Source organism: Medicago sativa, chromosome 7, assembly GCF_051527215.1.
Source record: "Medicago sativa cultivar Bolivia chromosome 7, Bolivia_mono, whole genome shotgun sequence".
Classification (NCBI taxonomy): domain Eukaryota; kingdom Viridiplantae; phylum Streptophyta; class Magnoliopsida; order Fabales; family Fabaceae; genus Medicago; species Medicago sativa.
Window position 1 is genome coordinate 28,828,558 of NC_140755.1, and position 19,935 is coordinate 28,848,492.

A 19,935-nucleotide genomic window follows, 5' to 3' on the forward strand; every position below is an offset into this window, starting at 1 on the left:
TATATCATTTTTTTATAACCTTTTATACCCTTTTCAAAAATTAAATATTGGATCTTTTTATTTGAAAGAAATAATTAAATATACAGAGCTCTTTTCATAAAAGAAATTGAATTTAATCAGTTTAATTCACAATCAAATTAACTAATAATCAAGAACAAATTCAGTCAAATTCCATTTTAATTTAAAATAAAAATAATAAAGAAAATTAAATCACACAAGAAAACAAAAATAAACATCAATTAATTTAACCAAAGAACGAAACTTCATTAAAATTTGAAACTGCATTTATACATGGACCATAATCATAAAAGAATAAACCTAAGAATGCATAAGAACTCAACCATTATAAAATGGTTTCAGAATCACATAAACATAACCCTAAATTATTAATTAAACAAGATTTTGAAATTTAAAAATATAATAAAAATATACTAGATGATCATGATGATAACCCTAATTTCTTTCTTGATCTAAAAATCTTCATCCAAACTAAAGCAAAAATCAGCAGCACCATTCCCATTCAAGCTATTCATAACAGAAGCTTTCTGATACTCCCCAACGCGCTTCTCAAAGAAATTCGTCTTCCCTTGAAGCGAAATCAATTCCATCCAATCAAACGGATTCTGAACGTTATAAACCTTTTCACAACCAAGCTCACCCAATAATCTATCAGCAACAAACTCAATATAAGTACTCATCAATCCACCATTCATCCCAACCAACGCGCAAGGAAGCGCGTCGCAGACAAATTCCCTTTCAATTTCAACTGCATTGCATACAATTTCCTTCACACGCTCTGAAGTTAGTTTCTTGCGTAGAAGCGAGTATAACAAGCAAGCAAAATCACAATGTAGACCTTCGTCGCGTGAAATAAGCTCGTTTGAGAAGGTTAATCCCGGCATTAAACCGCGTTTTTTCAACCAGAAAATCGCGCAGAAGCTTCCTGAGAAGAAAATTCCTTCTACACAAGCAAATGCAACGATTCTTTCTGCAAAAGAATCGCTTGAATCAATCCATTTCATCGCCCAATCAGCCTTTTTTGCGATACATGGAATTGTTTCAATTGCGTGAAATAAGCGATTCTTTTCAGAAGAATCGCTTATATATGTCTCAAGGAGAAGAGAATACATCTCAGAGTGGATGTTTTCAATTGCAATCTGGAAACCATAAAAGGCACGTGCTTCGGAGATTTGAACTTCTTTCATGAATCTTCCAGCGAGATTTTCGAGGACAATGCCGTCAGAGGCGGCAAAGAAGGCGAGGACGTGTGAGATGAAGTGGCGTTCGCCGTCTGTGAGGTTGTTCCAGTGCTTGAGATCGGAGGAAAGATCGACTTCTTCGGCGGTCCAGAATGAGGCTTCGGCTTTTTTGTACATTTCCCAGATTTTGGGGTATTGGATTGGGAACATGCAGAATCGGTCTGGGTTTGGTGCGAGAAGTGGTTCTTCTGGAAAAGCAGGCATGTTTGGGGAATTGAAATTGAGAGAAAGTGATTATGAAAAAGTGATTATTTGAGAAGTAGGAGGAGGAGATTTTAGGGTTTGTTTGGTGATGGAGAATGAAGAAGAGTGAAGGGGTTTAAATAGATATTTTTGGAGTGAAAATAGGAGCGGGTGAATTTGAAAATTTTGGGGGGGTTTGGATTTGGAAACTACGCGGGTGAATTTTGAAACGAATTTGGGGAAGCTTTGATGAGAAGATATTTTGGGAAGGGTAGTTTGGGAAGAGGAGTAATCTGGTGGAGGGTATTTTGGGGAGAGAAAAGGAAGGGTTAAGGGTAATTTGGGGTTTTAAGGAGAGAAAAATCAGGGATGTGATGAAAGTTCAAATGGTGCGTTGGGGTTTTTGAATTGGTGGGAAAATATGAGTGTAGAGTACGCTTTTGAATTGGTTGTCGGTTACTGATACATGTTACGTGTTTCTTCTAAGGGTGTCTTTTGTAAAATTAAGTTGTAAGGTAGTCGATAGCTGAAAACTTATAGCTAAAAAACTATTTTTTTTTTTAGTCAAATAGCTTAGTAGATAAAATTAACCTTTTTTAAGGTGAAGAAGTGGGGTGTCCGAGGTTCAAACCCCGGCCCCTGCATATAACAATGCATGTTTTTGCCAACTGTGCTATGTTCACGGGGACAGCTGAAAAACTAACTAATTGAAATTAAAGTGTTTGATAAAATTAACTTTTGAAGTGACTGATAAATATAAAATGACATAAAAGTACACATGTTATGTTTTTTTTTGACAAAAAAGTACACATGTTATGTTATGTTATAAATTATATTTATAAACATTTTTAACTAATACATTTAATTTAATTTAATAATTTTAATTTAATTTTTTAGCCTCTTCAAAAAAAAAATTTAATTTAATTAATTTAATTGAGATTATCTATACTATATATATATAAAGAAAACAAACCTCTTTCAACTCTTTTGGTTGATTTTTTCTTTTCGAAAATGCCCTCAATTTTCAATACAAAAAACACATGTAACAAATAGATAAGAATAAATTTAAATATTAAAAAAGTGTAACAAACTCGATATGAATATATATATATATATATATATATATATATATATATATATATATATATATGATCTTACCACCAATCAAGAATTGGTCGAATTCCCAAACAATTTGGAAAACTTAAACAAATGGGTAATACCCTCTGTTCCTAAAAAAGAAATTTATAATTTTGGGATGTTTGACTTTAAGTCTAGAATGGCTGTTAAGACCATTGAACAAAATGTTAGAATCTCAAAAGATTCTCAAGATATATTTATGTTATGTAAAAAGGATTTAGAATCCTTTAAAGAGTATAAATATATACATGTTGGGTTAATACAAATTGCTATTAGACCTTTAACTCTGCTTGGCTTAAATACCAGTATAATGGCATACGTTAGAGATGGCAGATGCAATAATTTTAAAGAATCTTTAGCTGCTGTTATTGAGTCCAGTTTATGTCATGGACCAGTCTATTTTGATATAGCACCTAATTTAAGTTTATCTTTGTCTGATAAACATTTATTCGAAGCTTTACAAATGAATATTCATACTAATGGTTATGATTTTAAAGCTGGAAGTCAGATTATGACTGTTTGTTATAGGATATATTTTAAGGTGTTAAATACCCTTAATCCTAAGGCTAGACAAATAAGTCATCCTGGAACCACTACTTTGGTTAATACTAATTTATTGACCTCTAAGGTAGCTACCAATAGACTTATAAGATGGGACGAATTAGATTTCCCCGATAATTGGAATCTTCCTCATATCGTTAATCCGGAACCTATCATGAATAGAAATATTGAACAAATTGTTCAAACTACTGATGGAGATGTTGAAATTCGATTTAATCCTCAGAGAATTTGCAAAATTCCCAGAAGTATATCTTCTAGATATTCTTCCAACAATTTTTATTCTGTTCCTAGTAATATTTCTAGGAAATCTTTTTCAGAAGCTTCCACATCTAGAACTAAAGATGAATCTGAAACTGTTGAAAACGTAATTATGAGTGACAACAAAATTCCTTATGGAATTTATGAGACTAATACTAGTCAAAAGGAAGGTAAAACCTCCCCAACTGAATCAGATATGTAATGGATCTTACGCCCAATAGTTTGTGGAGAAAATTCATCTATGATGAATTCATGATGGAAAAATATTCTGATTTTAGAAAATGGTTTTTTAAAGAATTCCCAGATTGGGAAAGAAAGAAAATTAAGGAAGATTATTATAAACATCTGAGTATAACTCAAGAGTTCATTAGATTTGTGGAATGGTTTATAACCTATTTTCTTGATCAAAATGAAAAAGAAATTTTGACTTTAAAATCTAGGTCTTGGTATATTATTGGGCAAAATGAGCCTATTCAATCTCCTTTTCCTCCTGAAAAAAGTTTGACTTTGGGAACTGATGTTGAAGCTGTTGCGTATTCGCACACAAACCTAGGATCTAAAGTAGGTAATACCTTAAATAGCCTTAATGAGTTAAGCTCTATAATCAAAGCGCAAAATTTTTCCAATGCTTATTTGACTCGAATAGGAGATCAACTTTTGTCTTTAGATAAAGATATAGCGTTTTTAAAATTTTTGGTTGAAAAGAATATTGCCAATCAAAAGATTATAATGGATAATTTTGAAAAAAAGGATATTCCTTCCAGTTCAAAAGGTTTTTATGAACAAATGAGTGAGACTCCTTTAATTCAGCCTCCCGCTAAAATTGAGAATTTCAAAATTGATGATAATTCCAATGAGTTCATGAATACTTTGCAAGAAAAACTTAAGAAATTAAATCTTAATGTTATTTCTAAATATGAAGATTCAGATAATGAATCTGAAAATTCTAATAAGGATTTTGAAAATGTTGATGATTTGGCTACTATGTTTAATGATTTTAGTCTTAATGATAAGGCTGATATTAATACCGTTTATACTAAACGCGGAGTTGATAAAATTTATTACGATAGACCTTCTCCTCAAGATTTACTTTTTGAAGAAAATGAGGATATTGTTCAAAACTCGTACTCGGGTAGATCCATTTATGAATGGAATATTGACGGTCTAAATGAGAGACAAATTGTCACGTTAATTCAGAAAATGCTTATGTATTCCACTATTTGTAAACAGCAAGGCAATTCCGATAGAAACATTGCTAGTTTTATTACTGTTGGTTTTGTTGGCCAACTTAGAGGTTGGTGGGATAGTTATCTCACTGCGGTTCAAAGAGAAGATATTCTTTCTCATAAAAAAACCGTTAAAGATGAAGCCACAGGATCTGTGACCAAAACAAATGAAGAAGACGCTGTTTATACCCTAAGTCTTTCTATCATAAATAATTTTGTAGGTACCAGAATACCTGTTGGAGAGCGTATTTGTACTCTTTTACAAAATTTACGTTGTCCTTCTTTAACACATTTTAGATGGTACAAAGATACCTTTTTATCAAGGCTTTTCATGATAGAAGACCCTAATAGTAGTCATTGGAAAGCTAAATTTGTTGACGGCTTACCTCACCTTTTTGCCGAAAAAATTAGGCAATCTTTGAGAAATAAAAATGATGGGATAAATATTAATTACCCGGAATTAACTTATGGTCAAATTACGAATACTTGTATTCAAGAAGGCCTTTCTTTATGTAATGACATAAAATTAAAGAATCAGCTTAAAAAGCAGAAGTTAACAGAAAGACATCAATTAGGAGAATTCTGTGAACAATTTGCTTTCGACTTAGGCAAACCTACAGTAGAAAGAAAAAATAAGAAGAAAATCAGTTCTTCTAATGATACTTCTCAAACTAAGAGAAAGAAACATCATAAGTCTTCTAATAAGAAGAAACATAGAGAAAATTTCTCTAAAAGAAAATCTAGGGAAAATTTTCCTAGTGCTAAAAACAAAAGGAAAGCTGATAAGTTTTCTAAAAATATTACTTGCCATAAATGTGGTAAAGCTGGTCATTATGCCACTCAATGCTGGACAAAAAAACAGCTTAATGACATAGAAGACGATAATCTTCGTTCTCAACTTGAGAAAGTTTTATTTAAATATTCTGATAATGAATCAGAAGATAATAATGATGTTATAGATCAAATTGATGATTCTTCTAGTAGTAATGAGTCTAAGGACAGCTCTGACTCTGATTGTCTTTGTAATGAAGAAATAGACTATTGGAAACAAATAGTCGAAATGAATGGTTTAAATGTTCTAACCGCAGAACATGATGAAGCTTTAAAAGCTATTGATAGTATTTCAGACAATAATCTGAAAAGAAAAATGTTAGAATTTCTTATTAAAGATGGTTCTAATAAAAATAAAGGTCCTCAAATTATTGAGACACCTTATAGAATTAGTGAAGTCTTATCTAGATTTCGTGAAACTAATATTAAAGAAACACCTGTTTCTACTGATGATTTAAGAAGAGAAATTAATCTTTTAAAAGGAGAAATATCTCAAATAAAGAGAGATAATAATATATTATCTCAGCGGGTTTCTAAATTAGAAACTTTAAAGATTGAAGAAATTATTCAGGACATTCCTAAAATTGAGGATTCTAAACCTTCTACTTCTGAAGAAAAATCGGAAAATACCTTTTTAACTACTCTTCAAAGAGTTACTTCGCAAAAATGGTTTGTAAAAATTACTTTAGTCATTAATAAAGAATATATTCTTAAAAATGAAATAGCTTTGGTTGATAGTGGTGCAGATTTAAACTGCATTCAGGAAGGAATTATTCCTACAAAATATTTTTCTAAAACTACTCAATCTCTAACCCAAGCCGGAGGAGATAAGCTTCAAGTTAATTATAAACTTTCTAATGCTTATATTTGCAACCAAAATATTTGTTTACCAACTAATTTTATTTTGGTAAAAAACTTAACTCATAGAGTTATATTAGGGACTCCTTTTTTGCATAATATTATGCCTATTAAAAATATTGATCAAAAGGGAATTACTACTTTGATTGATAATCAAGAGATTATTTTTGAATTTATCACTAATCCTCATACTAGGATGCTTAATGAAGTTAAGGATATTCTTAACAAAAAAGAAAAACAAATATGTTTTCTTAAAGAAGAAATTAGTCTTCGTAATATTGATAATCAACTGAAGAAAGTTGAGATACAAAGACAGATTAAGTCTTTGGAGATTCAATTCAATAATGAAGTTTGTAACGATTTTCCTAATGCTTTTTGGGATAGAAAGAAACATATTGTTTCTCTACCCTATATTGATGACTTTAATGAAAGTCAAATTCCTACTAAGGCTAGACCTGCTCAAATGAATGATGCTTATCAAGATTTATGCAGAAAAGAGATTCAATCTCTTCCAGACAAAGGATTAATTAGAAAATCTAAATCTCCTTGGAGTTGTACTGCGTTTTATGTTGATAACGCAGCTGAAAAGGAACGTGGTGTTCCTAGACTTGTTATTAATTATAAACCTCTTAATAAGGTTTTAAAATGGATTAGGTATCCTATTCCTAACAAGAAAGATTTGCTTGATAGATTAGCAACTGCTGCTATATTTTCAAAATTTGATATGAAATCTGGTTATTGGCAGATCCAAATTAAGGAATCTGATAGATATAAAACTGCTTTTACTGTTCCGTTTGGACAGTTTGAATGGCTTGTGATGGCTTTTGGATTAAAAAATGCGCCATCAGAATTTCAAAAAATTATGAATGATATTTTTGAAAAATACTCAGATTTTATTATTGTTTACATTGATGATGTTTTAGTTTTTTCAAAAACTATAGATCAACATATTAAACATTTAAAAATCTTCAAAGATGTTGTTAAAAGAAGTGGGCTTGTTGTCTCTGCGCCCAAGATGAAATTATTCCAGACTAAAGTTAGATTTCTGGGTCATACCATTGATAAGGGAACTATTATTCCTATTGATAGAAGTATTGAATTTGCTTCTAAATTTCCAGATATTATTCTGGATAAAACTCAATTACAAAGATTTTTAGGTAGTCTTAATTATGTGTCTGACTACTATGAGTATTTATCTAAAGATACAGCTATTTTGTACAATAGGTTAAAATCCAAACCTAAGCCCTGGACGGATGAACATACTCATGCTGTTCGTAGGATTAAGAGTAAAGTCAAAAATTTGCCTTGCCTTTCTCTAGCCAATCCTAATTATTTCAAAATTGTTGAAACTGATGCTTCCAATTTGGGTTATGGGGGAATTCTTAAGCAGGTTAACCCTACTTCTAATAAAGAAGTATTAGTTAGATTTACTTCAGGAAAATGGAATCCTACCCAATCCAAGTATTCTACGGTTAAGAAAGAAATGCTTTCTATCATAAAATGTATCTCTAAATTTCAGAGTGATTTACTTAATCAAAAGTTTTTGCTTAGGATTGATTGTAGTTCGGCTAAACCTATTATTGAAAAAGATGTTAAAAATCTTGTAGCAAAGCAAATCTTTGCTAATTGGCAAGCTCAATTATCTGCCTTTGAATTTGATATTCAATATATTAAAGGAGAAAATAACTCCCTTGCTGACTTCTTAACTCGTGAATTTTTGCAGGGATATGACAACCCCATATAGGGGTAGAGGAGGCCGTGGCCAATATGGTCGTGGTTACCAAGGGAGCAATAATATGTTGCCCCATGTTCAAGCTACAAGTAATGTTCCTATAATTGGGGACTGGTCAGTTGTTCAATACAACAAAGGAAGACCTAGTTTTACTAATGTAAAAAAAGAAAAAGAAGAAGCATCTTCTTCTTCTTCTGCTAAAGGTAAGATAATATCTTACAAACAAGCAACTCAGGAAGAATCTTCCCAAGAGTATTTTGAAAACCCCATTGTAGAAACCATCATGTATATTGATGATGATGATCTTTCACTAAATAATAGTGATGGTTGGTCTATTAAAGACAGGTATTTGGATACTAGATGTTATCCAGGTATGGCTGGTAAATCTAGACCTCACCTTGAAATGCTTTTGATCGGATCAGGATCAGTTACCATTACTCATAATCACCATAATGGTAATACTAAAGACTTTATAAGTTTTTCTAAATGTCACATTAACAAGATATTACTTCCCAAAGACTGGGGAATAAACCCCAATAATGAAAAGGCTATTATAGATAGTCAAAACAATCCTATTAATTTCAACTATTGGGACTATGTTAATGCTTTTACCCAAATGTTTTATTACCAGAATCCCAAGAACAAGCATTCTTGGTTTTTCTCTATTAATCCCGAAATTGTGGAAAAATCTATCCCCAATTGGTTTTTCTCTTGGTGGCAAAAATTTGGTCCATCTTTAGAAATATTACCTGAAGAAATACAAAATTTGTATACTGCTTGGTGTAATTCTAGCCCTTTAATTGAAAAGGTTGCATCGAATAAACTTATTACAGGACAATGTCCTTGTCTGTTTTTTTGTAAATTTCAAATTCCTTGGATTTGGAGATGGAATATCACTATCTCTAAAGATAGGTTTAATGTTCCGATCCTCCAAAGAAATTTCTTTTATAAATTTTGGACTAATATGAGTTCAGACGACCTTAAAATTTTGGTTGATAAAATTAAGACTTCTATCGCATCTGATAAAGTCAAGAGTGTTAAAAATTCCAACACTCAAAACTTCTCTATGAATGAAGTAAAAACTTATTTTCAGAGGAAATATCCTCAAGAGACTAATGATCAAATTAAGGTCAGGGTTCTGGACTTCATGAAAGATCAGTTTTTTTGCTCTTTCCCAGAAGATAATATGTCAGTATCATCAAAAGGATCCAAAGAAATTGATGAAGACGAAGATGTCCTACCTGGTGAATCTCAACCAGATCCAACGATGGAAGATATTTGGGACTCTATGATTGAAATAGTCGCCAGCAAGGCCAAATAATTTCCCTCAGCAGTTTGCAAGGAATCTTTGGGTGGACAATATGTCCCTATCAGCTTTAGCTTTAGTCGTAATCAACTTTAGCTTTAGCTTTTTCTTTTTCTTTTTCTTTTTGACAACTTTGTTAAAGTTGTTTGTTTTGTTGTAATTATTGTGAAAGTGTCGATGGGGCCCAATGAGCACCCGGCTTCTGCAATAATATTGTTTTGTCGTTTGTAACCGGCAACCGTTTGTTTAGGTCGCCTTTTACCGGTTCAAATAGTGAACCTTTTTTCCTTTATAAGGAATCCTTGTTGTTGGGTTGAGGCACGCTTTGCTTCCGCCTTGTAATATTTTCTCAGTTTATACATAAACTTTTGTGAATCTTTGTTTTTAGTTTATCATCCACTCTGAGCATCATCTACCTGTAACTTTTTGGTATCATCGCCTTTCCGTTTTGGATCCAGGTACCTCTTCTACCTAACTCTAATTGAATGACAATTAGAGGCTAAACTGTTGTTATGACTTAGTTTTTAACTTAGTATTTATAAGTATTAAAACATTGTCATGATCATAATAACTTTTATTTTAAACATAAAAGAATTTTGGGACGGATCTGGTGATTCTTGTTTCAGACAAAAATCTCGTTTTTTCCCGGGGAGGGAGTTAGAGATATGTGATGTCTGTTTTGATGAGAATTTTTGTCAGATTACTGCGTTCGATGTCTCGTTGAGAGCTTTGCTCTTCTATCCCTGCGGGTTGATAGGTTTAGAGACTTTTATAAAAGTTTTTTAAGTTCAAACTATCTGGTATTATGATCATGAGAAAGTTAGGATACTTTGCTTTACTTTGTTATTTAACTATGTCATAACACTGTTCGCCCTTTGTTTTCTTCATGGAAGAACCAGATCAAAATGATCTTACCACCAATCAAGAATTGGTCGAATTCCCAAACAATTTGGAAAACTTAAACAAATGGGTAATACCCTCTGTTCCTAAAAAAGAAATTTATAATTTTGGGATGTTTGACTTTAAGTCTAGAATGGCTGTTAAGACCATTGAACAAAATGTTAGAATCTCAAAAGATTCTCAAGATATATTTATGTTATGTAAAAAGGATTTAGAATCCTTTAAAGAGTATAAATATATACATGTTGGGTTAATACAAATTGCTATTAGACCTTTAACTCTGCTTGGCTTAAATACCAGTATAATGGCATACGTTAGAGATGGCAGATGCAATAATTTTAAAGAATCTTTAGCTGCTGTTATTGAGTCCAGTTTATGTCATGGACCAGTCTATTTTGATATAGCACCTAATTTAAGTTTATCTTTGTCTGATAAACATTTATTCGAAGCTTTACAAATGAATATTCATACTAATGGTTATGATTTTAAAGCTGGAAGTCAGATTATGACTGTTTGTTATAGGATATATTTTAAGGTGTTAAATACCCTTAATCCTAAGGCTAGACAAATAAGTCATCCTGGAACCACTACTTTGGTTAATACTAATTTATTGACCTCTAAGGTAGCTACCAATAGACTTATAAGATGGGACGAATTAGATTTCCCCGATAATTGGAATCTTCCTCATATCGTTAATCCGGAACCTATCATGAATAGAAATATTGAACAAATTGTTCAAACTACTGATGGAGATGTTGAAATTCGATTTAATCCTCAGAGAATTTGAAAATTCCCAGAAGTATATCTTCTAGATATTCTTCCAACAATTTTTATTCTGTTCCTAGTAATATTTCTAGGAAATCTTTTTCAGAAGCTTCCACATCTAGAACTAAAGATGAATCTGAAACTGTTGAAAACGTAATTATGAGTGACAACAAAATTCCTTATGGAATTTATGAGACTAATACTAGTCAAAAGGAAGGTAAAACCTCCCCAACTGAATCAGATATGTAATGGATCTTACGCCCAATAGTTTGTGGAGAAAATTCATCAATGATGAATTCATGATGGAAAAATATTCTGATTTTAGAAAATGGTTTTTTAAAGAATTCCCAGATTGGGAAAGAAAGAAAATTAAGGAAGATTATTATAAACATCTGAGTATAACTCAAGAGTTCATTAGATTTGTGGAATGGTTTATAACCTATTTTCTTGATCAAAATGAAAAAGAAATTTTGACTTTAAAATCTAGGTCTTGGTATATTATTGGGCAAAATGAGCCTATTCAATCTCCTTTTCCTCCTGAAAAAAGTTTGACTTTGGGAACTGATGTTGAAGCTGTTGCGTATTCGCACACAAACCTAGGATCTAAAGTAGGTAATACCTTAAATAGCCTTAATGAGTTAAGCTCTATAATCAAAGCGCAAAATTTTTCCAATGCTTATTTGACTCGAATAGGAGATCAACTTTTGTCTTTAGATAAAGATATAGCGTTTTTAAAATTTTTGGTTGAAAAGAATATTGCCAATCAAAAGATTATAATGGATAATTTTGAAAAAAAGGATATTCCTTCCAGTTCAAAAGGTTTTTATGAACAAATGAGTGAGACTCCTTTAATTCAGCCTCCCGCTAAAATTGAGAATTTCAAAATTGATGATAATTCCAATGAGTTCATGAATACTTTGCAAGAAAAACTTAAGAAATTAAATCTTAATGTTATTTCTAAATATGAAGATTCAGATAATGAATCTGAAAATTCTAATAAGGATTTTGAAAATGTTGATGATTTGGCTACTATGTTTAATGATTTTAGTCTTAATGATAAGGCTGATATTAATACCGTTTATACTAAACGCGGAGTTGATAAAATTTATTACGATAGACCTTCTCCTCAAGATTTACTTTTTGAAGAAAATGAGGATATTGTTCAAAACTCGTACTCGGGTAGATCCATTTATGAATGGAATATTGACGGTCTAAATGAGAGACAAATTGTCACGTTAATTCAGAAAATGCTTATGTATTCCACTATTTGTAAACAGCAAGGCAATTCCGATAGAAACATTGCTAGTTTTATTACTGTTGGTTTTGTTGGCCAACTTAGAGGTTGGTGGGATAGTTATCTCACTGCGGTTCAAAGAGAAGATATTCTTTCTCATAAAAAAACCGTTAAAGATGAAGCCACAGGATCTGTGACCAAAACAAATGAAGAAGACGCTGTTTATACCCTAAGTCTTTCTATCATAAATAATTTTGTAGGTACCAGAATACCTGTTGGAGAGCGTATTTGTACTCTTTTACAAAATTTACGTTGTCCTTCTTTAACACATTTTAGATGGTACAAAGATACCTTTTTATCAAGGCTTTTCATGATAGAAGACCCTAATAGTAGTCATTGGAAAGCTAAATTTGTTGACGGCTTACCTCACCTTTTTGCCGAAAAAATTAGGCAATCTTTGAGAAATAAAAATGATGGGATAAATATTAATTACCCGGAATTAACTTATGGTCAAATTACGAATACTTGTATTCAAGAAGGCCTTTCTTTATGTAATGACATAAAATTAAAGAATCAGCTTAAAAAGCAGAAGTTAACAGAAAGACATCAATTAGGAGAATTCTGTGAACAATTTGCTTTCGACTTAGGCAAACCTACAGTAGAAAGAAAAAATAAGAAGAAAATCAGTTCTTCTAATGATACTTCTCAAACTAAGAGAAAGAAACATCATAAGTCTTCTAATAAGAAGAAACATAGAGAAAATTTCTCTAAAAGAAAATCTAGGGAAAATTTTCCTAGTGCTAAAAACAAAAGGAAAGCTGATAAGTTTTCTAAAAATATTACTTGCCATAAATGTGGTAAAGCTGGTCATTATGCCACTCAATGCTGGACAAAAAAACAGCTTAATGACATAGAAGACGATAATCTTCGTTCTCAACTTGAGAAAGTTTTATTTAAATATTCTGATAATGAATCAGAAGATAATAATGATGTTATAGATCAAATTGATGATTCTTCTAGTAGTAATGAGTCTAAGGACAGCTCTGACTCTGATTGTCTTTGTAATGAAGAAATAGACTATTGGAAACAAATAGTCGAAATGAATGGTTTAAATGTTCTAACCGCAGAACATGATGAAGCTTTAAAAGCTATTGATAGTATTTCAGACAATAATCTGAAAAGAAAAATGTTAGAATTTCTTATTAAAGATGGTTCTAATAAAAATAAAGGTCCTCAAATTATTGAGACACCTTATAGAATTAGTGAAGTCTTATCTAGATTTCGTGAAACTAATATTAAAGAAACACCTGTTTCTACTGATGATTTAAGAAGAGAAATTAATCTTTTAAAAGGAGAAATATCTCAAATAAAGAGAGATAATAATATATTATCTCAGCGGGTTTCTAAATTAGAAACTTTAAAGATTGAAGAAATTATTCAGGACATTCCTAAAATTGAGGATTCTAAACCTTCTACTTCTGAAGAAAAATCGGAAAATACCTTTTTAACTACTCTTCAAAGAGTTACTTCGCAAAAATGGTTTGTAAAAATTACTTTAGTCATTAATAAAGAATATATTCTTAAAAATGAAATAGCTTTGGTTGATAGTGGTGCAGATTTAAACTGCATTCAGGAAGGAATTATTCCTACAAAATATTTTTCTAAAACTACTCAATCTCTAACCCAAGCCGGAGGAGATAAGCTTCAAGTTAATTATAAACTTTCTAATGCTTATATTTGCAACCAAAATATTTGTTTACCAACTAATTTTATTTTGGTAAAAAACTTAACTCATAGAGTTATATTAGGGACTCCTTTTTTGCATAATATTATGCCTATTAAAAATATTGATCAAAAGGGAATTACTACTTTGATTGATAATCAAGAGATTATTTTTGAATTTATCACTAATCCTCATACTAGGATGCTTAATGAAGTTAAGGATATTCTTAACAAAAAAGAAAAACAAATATGTTTTCTTAAAGAAGAAATTAGTCTTCGTAATATTGATAATCAACTGAAGAAAGTTGAGATACAAAGACAGATTAAGTCTTTGGAGATTCAATTCAATAATGAAGTTTGTAACGATTTTCCTAATGCTTTTTGGGATAGAAAGAAACATATTGTTTCTCTACCCTATATTGATGACTTTAATGAAAGTCAAATTCCTACTAAGGCTAGACCTGCTCAAATGAATGATGCTTATCAAGATTTATGCAGAAAAGAGATTCAATCTCTTCCAGACAAAGGATTAATTAGAAAATCTAAATCTCCTTGGAGTTGTACTGCGTTTTATGTTGATAACGCAGCTGAAAAGGAACGTGGTGTTCCTAGACTTGTTATTAATTATAAACCTCTTAATAAGGTTTTAAAATGGATTAGGTATCCTATTCCTAACAAGAAAGATTTGCTTGATAGATTAGCAACTGCTGCTATATTTTCAAAATTTGATATGAAATCTGGTTATTGGCAGATCCAAATTAAGGAATCTGATAGATATAAAACTGCTTTTACTGTTCCGTTTGGACAGTTTGAATGGCTTGTGATGGCTTTTGGATTAAAAAATGCGCCATCAGAATTTCAAAAAATTATGAATGATATTTTTGAAAAATACTCAGATTTTATTATTGTTTACATTGATGATGTTTTAGTTTTTTCAAAAACTATAGATCAACATATTAAACATTTAAAAATCTTCAAAGATGTTGTTAAAAGAAGTGGGCTTGTTGTCTCTGCGCCCAAGATGAAATTATTCCAGACTAAAGTTAGATTTCTGGGTCATACCATTGATAAGGGAACTATTATTCCTATTGATAGAAGTATTGAATTTGCTTCTAAATTTCCAGATATTATTCTGGATAAAACTCAATTACAAAGATTTTTAGGTAGTCTTAATTATGTGTCTGACTACTATGAGTATTTATCTAAAGATACAGCTATTTTGTACAATAGGTTAAAATCCAAACCTAAGCCCTGGACGGATGAACATACTCATGCTGTTCGTAGGATTAAGAGTAAAGTCAAAAATTTGCCTTGCCTTTCTCTAGCCAATCCTAATTATTTCAAAATTGTTGAAACTGATGCTTCCAATTTGGGTTATGGGGGAATTCTTAAGCAGGTTAACCCTACTTCTAATAAAGAAGTATTAGTTAGATTTACTTCAGGAAAATGGAATCCTACCCAATCCAAGTATTCTACGGTTAAGAAAGAAATGCTTTCTATCATAAAATGTATCTCTAAATTTCAGAGTGATTTACTTAATCAAAAGTTTTTGCTTAGGATTGATTGTAGTTCGGCTAAACCTATTATTGAAAAAGATGTTAAAAATCTTGTAGCAAAGCAAATCTTTGCTAATTGGCAAGCTCAATTATCTGCCTTTGAATTTGATATTCAATATATTAAAGGAGAAAATAACTCCCTTGCTGACTTCTTAACTCGTGAATTTTTGCAGGGATATGACAACCCCATATAGGGGTAGAGGAGGCCGTGGCCAATATGGTCGTGGTTACCAAGGGAGCAATAATATGTTGCCCCATGTTCAAGCTACAAGTAATGTTCCTATAATTGGGGACTGGTCAGTTGTTCAATACAACAAAGGAAGACCTAGTTTTACTAATGTAAAAAAAGAAAAAGAAGAAGCATCTTCTTCTTCTTCTGCTAAAGGTAAGATAATATCTTACAAACAAGCAACTCAGGAAGAATCTTCCCAAGAGTATTTTGAAAACCCCATTGTAGAAACCATCATGTATATTGATGATGATGATCTTTCACTAAATAATAGTGATGGTTGGTCTATTAAAGACAGGTATTTGGATACTAGATGTTATCCAGGTATGGCTGGTAAATCTAGACCTCACCTTGAAATGCTTTTGATCGGATCAGGATCAGTTACCATTACTCATAATCACCATAATGGTAATACTAAAGACTTTATAAGTTTTTCTAAATGTCACATTAACAAGATATTACTTCCCAAAGACTGGGGAATAAACCCCAATAATGAAAAGGCTATTATAGATAGTCAAAACAATCCTATTAATTTCAACTATTGGGACTATGTTAATGCTTTTACCCAAATGTTTTATTACCAGAATCCCAAGAACAAGCATTCTTGGTTTTTCTCTATTAATCCCGAAATTGTGGAAAAATCTATCCCCAATTGGTTTTTCTCTTGGTGGCAAAAATTTGGTCCATCTTTAGAAATATTACCTGAAGAAATACAAAATTTGTATACTGCTTGGTGTAATTCTAGCCCTTTAATTGAAAAGGTTGCATCGAGTAAACTTATTACAGGACAATGTCCTTGTCTGTTTTTTTGTAAATTTCAAATTCCTTGGATTTGGAGATGGAATATCACTATCTCTAAAGATAGGTTTAATGTTCCGATCCTCCAAAGAAATTTCTTTTATAAATTTTGGACTAATATGAGTTCAGACGACCTTAAAATTTTGGTTGATAAAATTAAGACTTCTATCGCATCTGATAAAGTCAAGAGTGTTAAAAATTCCAACACTCAAAACTTCTCTATGAATGAAGTAAAAACTTATTTTCAGAGGAAATATCCTCAAGAGACTAATGATCAAATTAAGGTCAGGGTTCTGGACTTCATGAAAGATCAGTTTTTTTGCTCTTTCCCAGAAGATAATATGTCAGTATCATCAAAAGGATCCAAAGAAATTGATGAAGACGAAGATGTCCTACCTGGTGAATCTCAACCAGATCCAACGATGGAAGATATTTGGGACTCTATGATTGAAATAGTCGCCAGCAAGGCCAAATAATTTCCCTCAGCAGTTTGCAAGGAATCTTTGGGTGGACAATATGTCCCTATCAGCTTTAGCTTTAGTCGTAATCAACTTTAGCTTTAGCTTTTTCTTTTTCTTTTTCTTTTTGACAACTTTGTTAAAGTTGTTTGTTTTGTTGTAATTATTGTGAAAGTGTCGATGGGGCCCAATGAGCACCCGGCTTCTGCAATAATATTGTTTTGTCGTTTGTAACCGGCAACCGTTTGTTTAGGTCGCCTTTTACCGGTTCAAATAGTGAACCTTTTTTCCTTTATAAGGAATCCTTGTTGTTGGGTTGAGGCACGCTTTGCTTCCGCCTTGTAATATTTTCTCAGTTTATACATAAACTTTTGTGAATCTTTGTTTTTAGTTTATCATCCACTCTGAGCATCATCATATATATATATATATATATATATATATATATATATATATATATATATATATATATATATATATAGGGGGCTGTTAACTTCCACGCACCTAAAAACACAAAGGTGCAAGTTAACAAGTTGCACCTACTAGTTATTTACCAAAACACCCATGTTTTTCTATTATAAACAAATATTATTTATACTATTTACAAAAATGTCCTTTTAATTAAAATAAAGTTTAATAGAGACAAAATGGTGTTTTAGTAAAGTATAAGTAGGTGCAGCTTGTTAACTTGCACCTTAGTGTTTTTAGGTGGGTGCAAGTTAACAGCCCCCATATATATGTCTGTTTTTTTTTCCTTTATCATTTAAAAAGTATAACAAACTAGATGGGTATATTTGTACTTACTTTTTCATCATCTCAATTATACCCTTAAACAATTTTTTCTATAATAAAGATTGTTGTTGATGTCGTTAAAATAAAGAATTTAAATTATATTTTTTGTTATATTGTTGGTATCATTGAAACAGATAATCATGGTTAGTTTGGTTTGTTATAACTGAAAGCAACAAACATTTATATTTTTAGTTTTAATCAAAATTAAAATTTCATAAAAAAAAAATACCGTTCATAATTTTTAAACGTGAGCGCAATAAAAAGAGCGGAACACATGAATACCCGTCTTTTCGCTAGTATTTAATAAAATAAAAATTGAAGGAGTCTTTAATAAATTTTGTTTGACGTCTTTATCATTTCTATGGATAATTATTTCTTTTTGAGTAAATTGGTAAATATGTATACATGAATTTAATAGAAAGAGACCCTATTAAAAGAATTCAAATCTTGAACAAAATTTTAACCAACTGGAACATTTAAAAAAAAATAAAAAAATAGAGAGCAAATACGGCAACCGTCAAAAAAACAAAAAACATAATGTAGGTAGTTTCTTTTCTTTTGAGTGGGTAGTTTTTTTAAATCAAAAATGACATTAAAGGTTAAAAATGGAAAATATAAAAATTTATAAGCTCTAAGATTAAAAGCTACTTAAAATAGCTTCTCATAAAAAGTTATAAGTTCATGAAAAATGCTTGTTACCAAACGCGTCATGTTTTGATCCAACAAGCTTATAAACTAATTCAACAATTTATAAGTTAGCTTCTCACCATTACCAAACACAGTCTAAGAGAATGGTGTTTTACTCCTGTAGACGGTAGTATAGATATTTTTGGTACTTCACCCTCTAATTATTTATTTTATTTTTTTTTATTTTTCATCTTTGTAATTTGAAAAATTTTTGGTTTTGGACTTTCATGACAAATTTTGCCCCTGTAATTTGAGTAAATTTCAGTTTACCCTCTGTAATTTGAGCATATTCTGGTTTACCTCATGTTAATTTGAGCAAATTTTGGTTGACCATATGTCATATCATCGATTTTGTACGGTCAAAATTCATGAAAGTCAAAAACCAGAAATCTTTAAATTACAAGGACGAAAAAGTAAAAAAAATATAATTATAGGATGGAAAACCAGAAATGACTTATATCACATGGGGTAAAGCACTATTAACTCTTCTTTTAATTATCAATAACGTTATTCATTTAATATATTATCTCATATTTCATCTGAAGCTATGGAATCAAGTCTATCTGCCAAAATCTTAGTGATAATCTTGAACTGGAAATTAGTAAGTGCAATATGCCTGAAGTTGTCTAGTTTTTCAGCACATGAAAATTTCGGAAGCAAGATAATGAGATTAGAGTTTAGGTTGGGCATGATATAGTTATTTTTGAAAAAGAATTGAGTTGATTTCACCGCATCTTGACATATGATATGCCAAAAGGATTGATAGAAATGCCCAAGGTACCCACTAGGACCAGGTGCAGAGTCACCACTCAAATCAAAAACAACATTTTTGATCTCATCAGCCAAAGGGATAACACATGAGTCACCATTCAACACATAAGGAGAAGTAGTGGAGAATATATTTGAAAAATAAGTCAGTACATGAGCTTCAATATCCACTGTGCTAGTTAGAATCTCATCACCATTTCTCAATAAGCTAATATGACTTGGTGCTTCAATTATCTTAGCAGACCTGTGGAAAAACAGAGTGTTTCTATCTCCTTCCAAGAACCTAACATTTTTGGCTTTTTCCCTCCAAAAGTTGTTAACAAGATTTAAAGCTTGATTGTAGCTTGTCATGTAAGAAAGCTCTTCATTCGACCTTTCAATGCTAAAACCAAGTTGGTTAAGAGCTAATTGAGTATATTCAAGTTATTGATGGGCCAAGACAACCTTTTGATGAATATCCCCAATAACAATTTTGTTATAATTATTCAATTTGGCTTTAGAGTCTTCAGTTTCTAGTGGAGAATATGCATAGGTGAACCTTGCACTATGGTCCAATGATTGGAAATCAGGCTTCACAACTATCAAAAGTAGTCCATGATTTAAAGAACTTTAATCTTGGAATAATATGAGTACGAGGGAGTTTGTGAAGAGTTAGCAATATGGGAAAATGATCAA

The 19,935-nt window shown here is 31.3% G+C and overlaps 1 protein-coding gene across 1 annotated transcript; it reads right to left on the bottom strand.

The window, feature by feature from the left end:
- Positions 1-243: 243 nt before the first annotated feature.
- LOC146905399 (ribonucleoside-diphosphate reductase small chain-like) lies at positions 244-1,655 on the bottom strand. The gene has a single exon (XM_085723568.1). It carries the CDS (start codon positions 1,461-1,463, stop codon positions 471-473), a length of 993 nt encoding a protein of 330 aa, XP_085579694.1. The 5' UTR covers positions 1,464-1,655; the 3' UTR covers positions 244-470.
- Positions 1,656-19,935: the final 18,280 nt, after the last annotated feature.

Excerpts from the sequence above, each read along its gene's own strand:
- LOC146905399 (XM_085723568.1), bottom strand. The coding sequence starts at position 1,463 with ATGCCTGCTTTTCCAGAAGAACCACTTCTCGCACCAAACCCAGACCGA.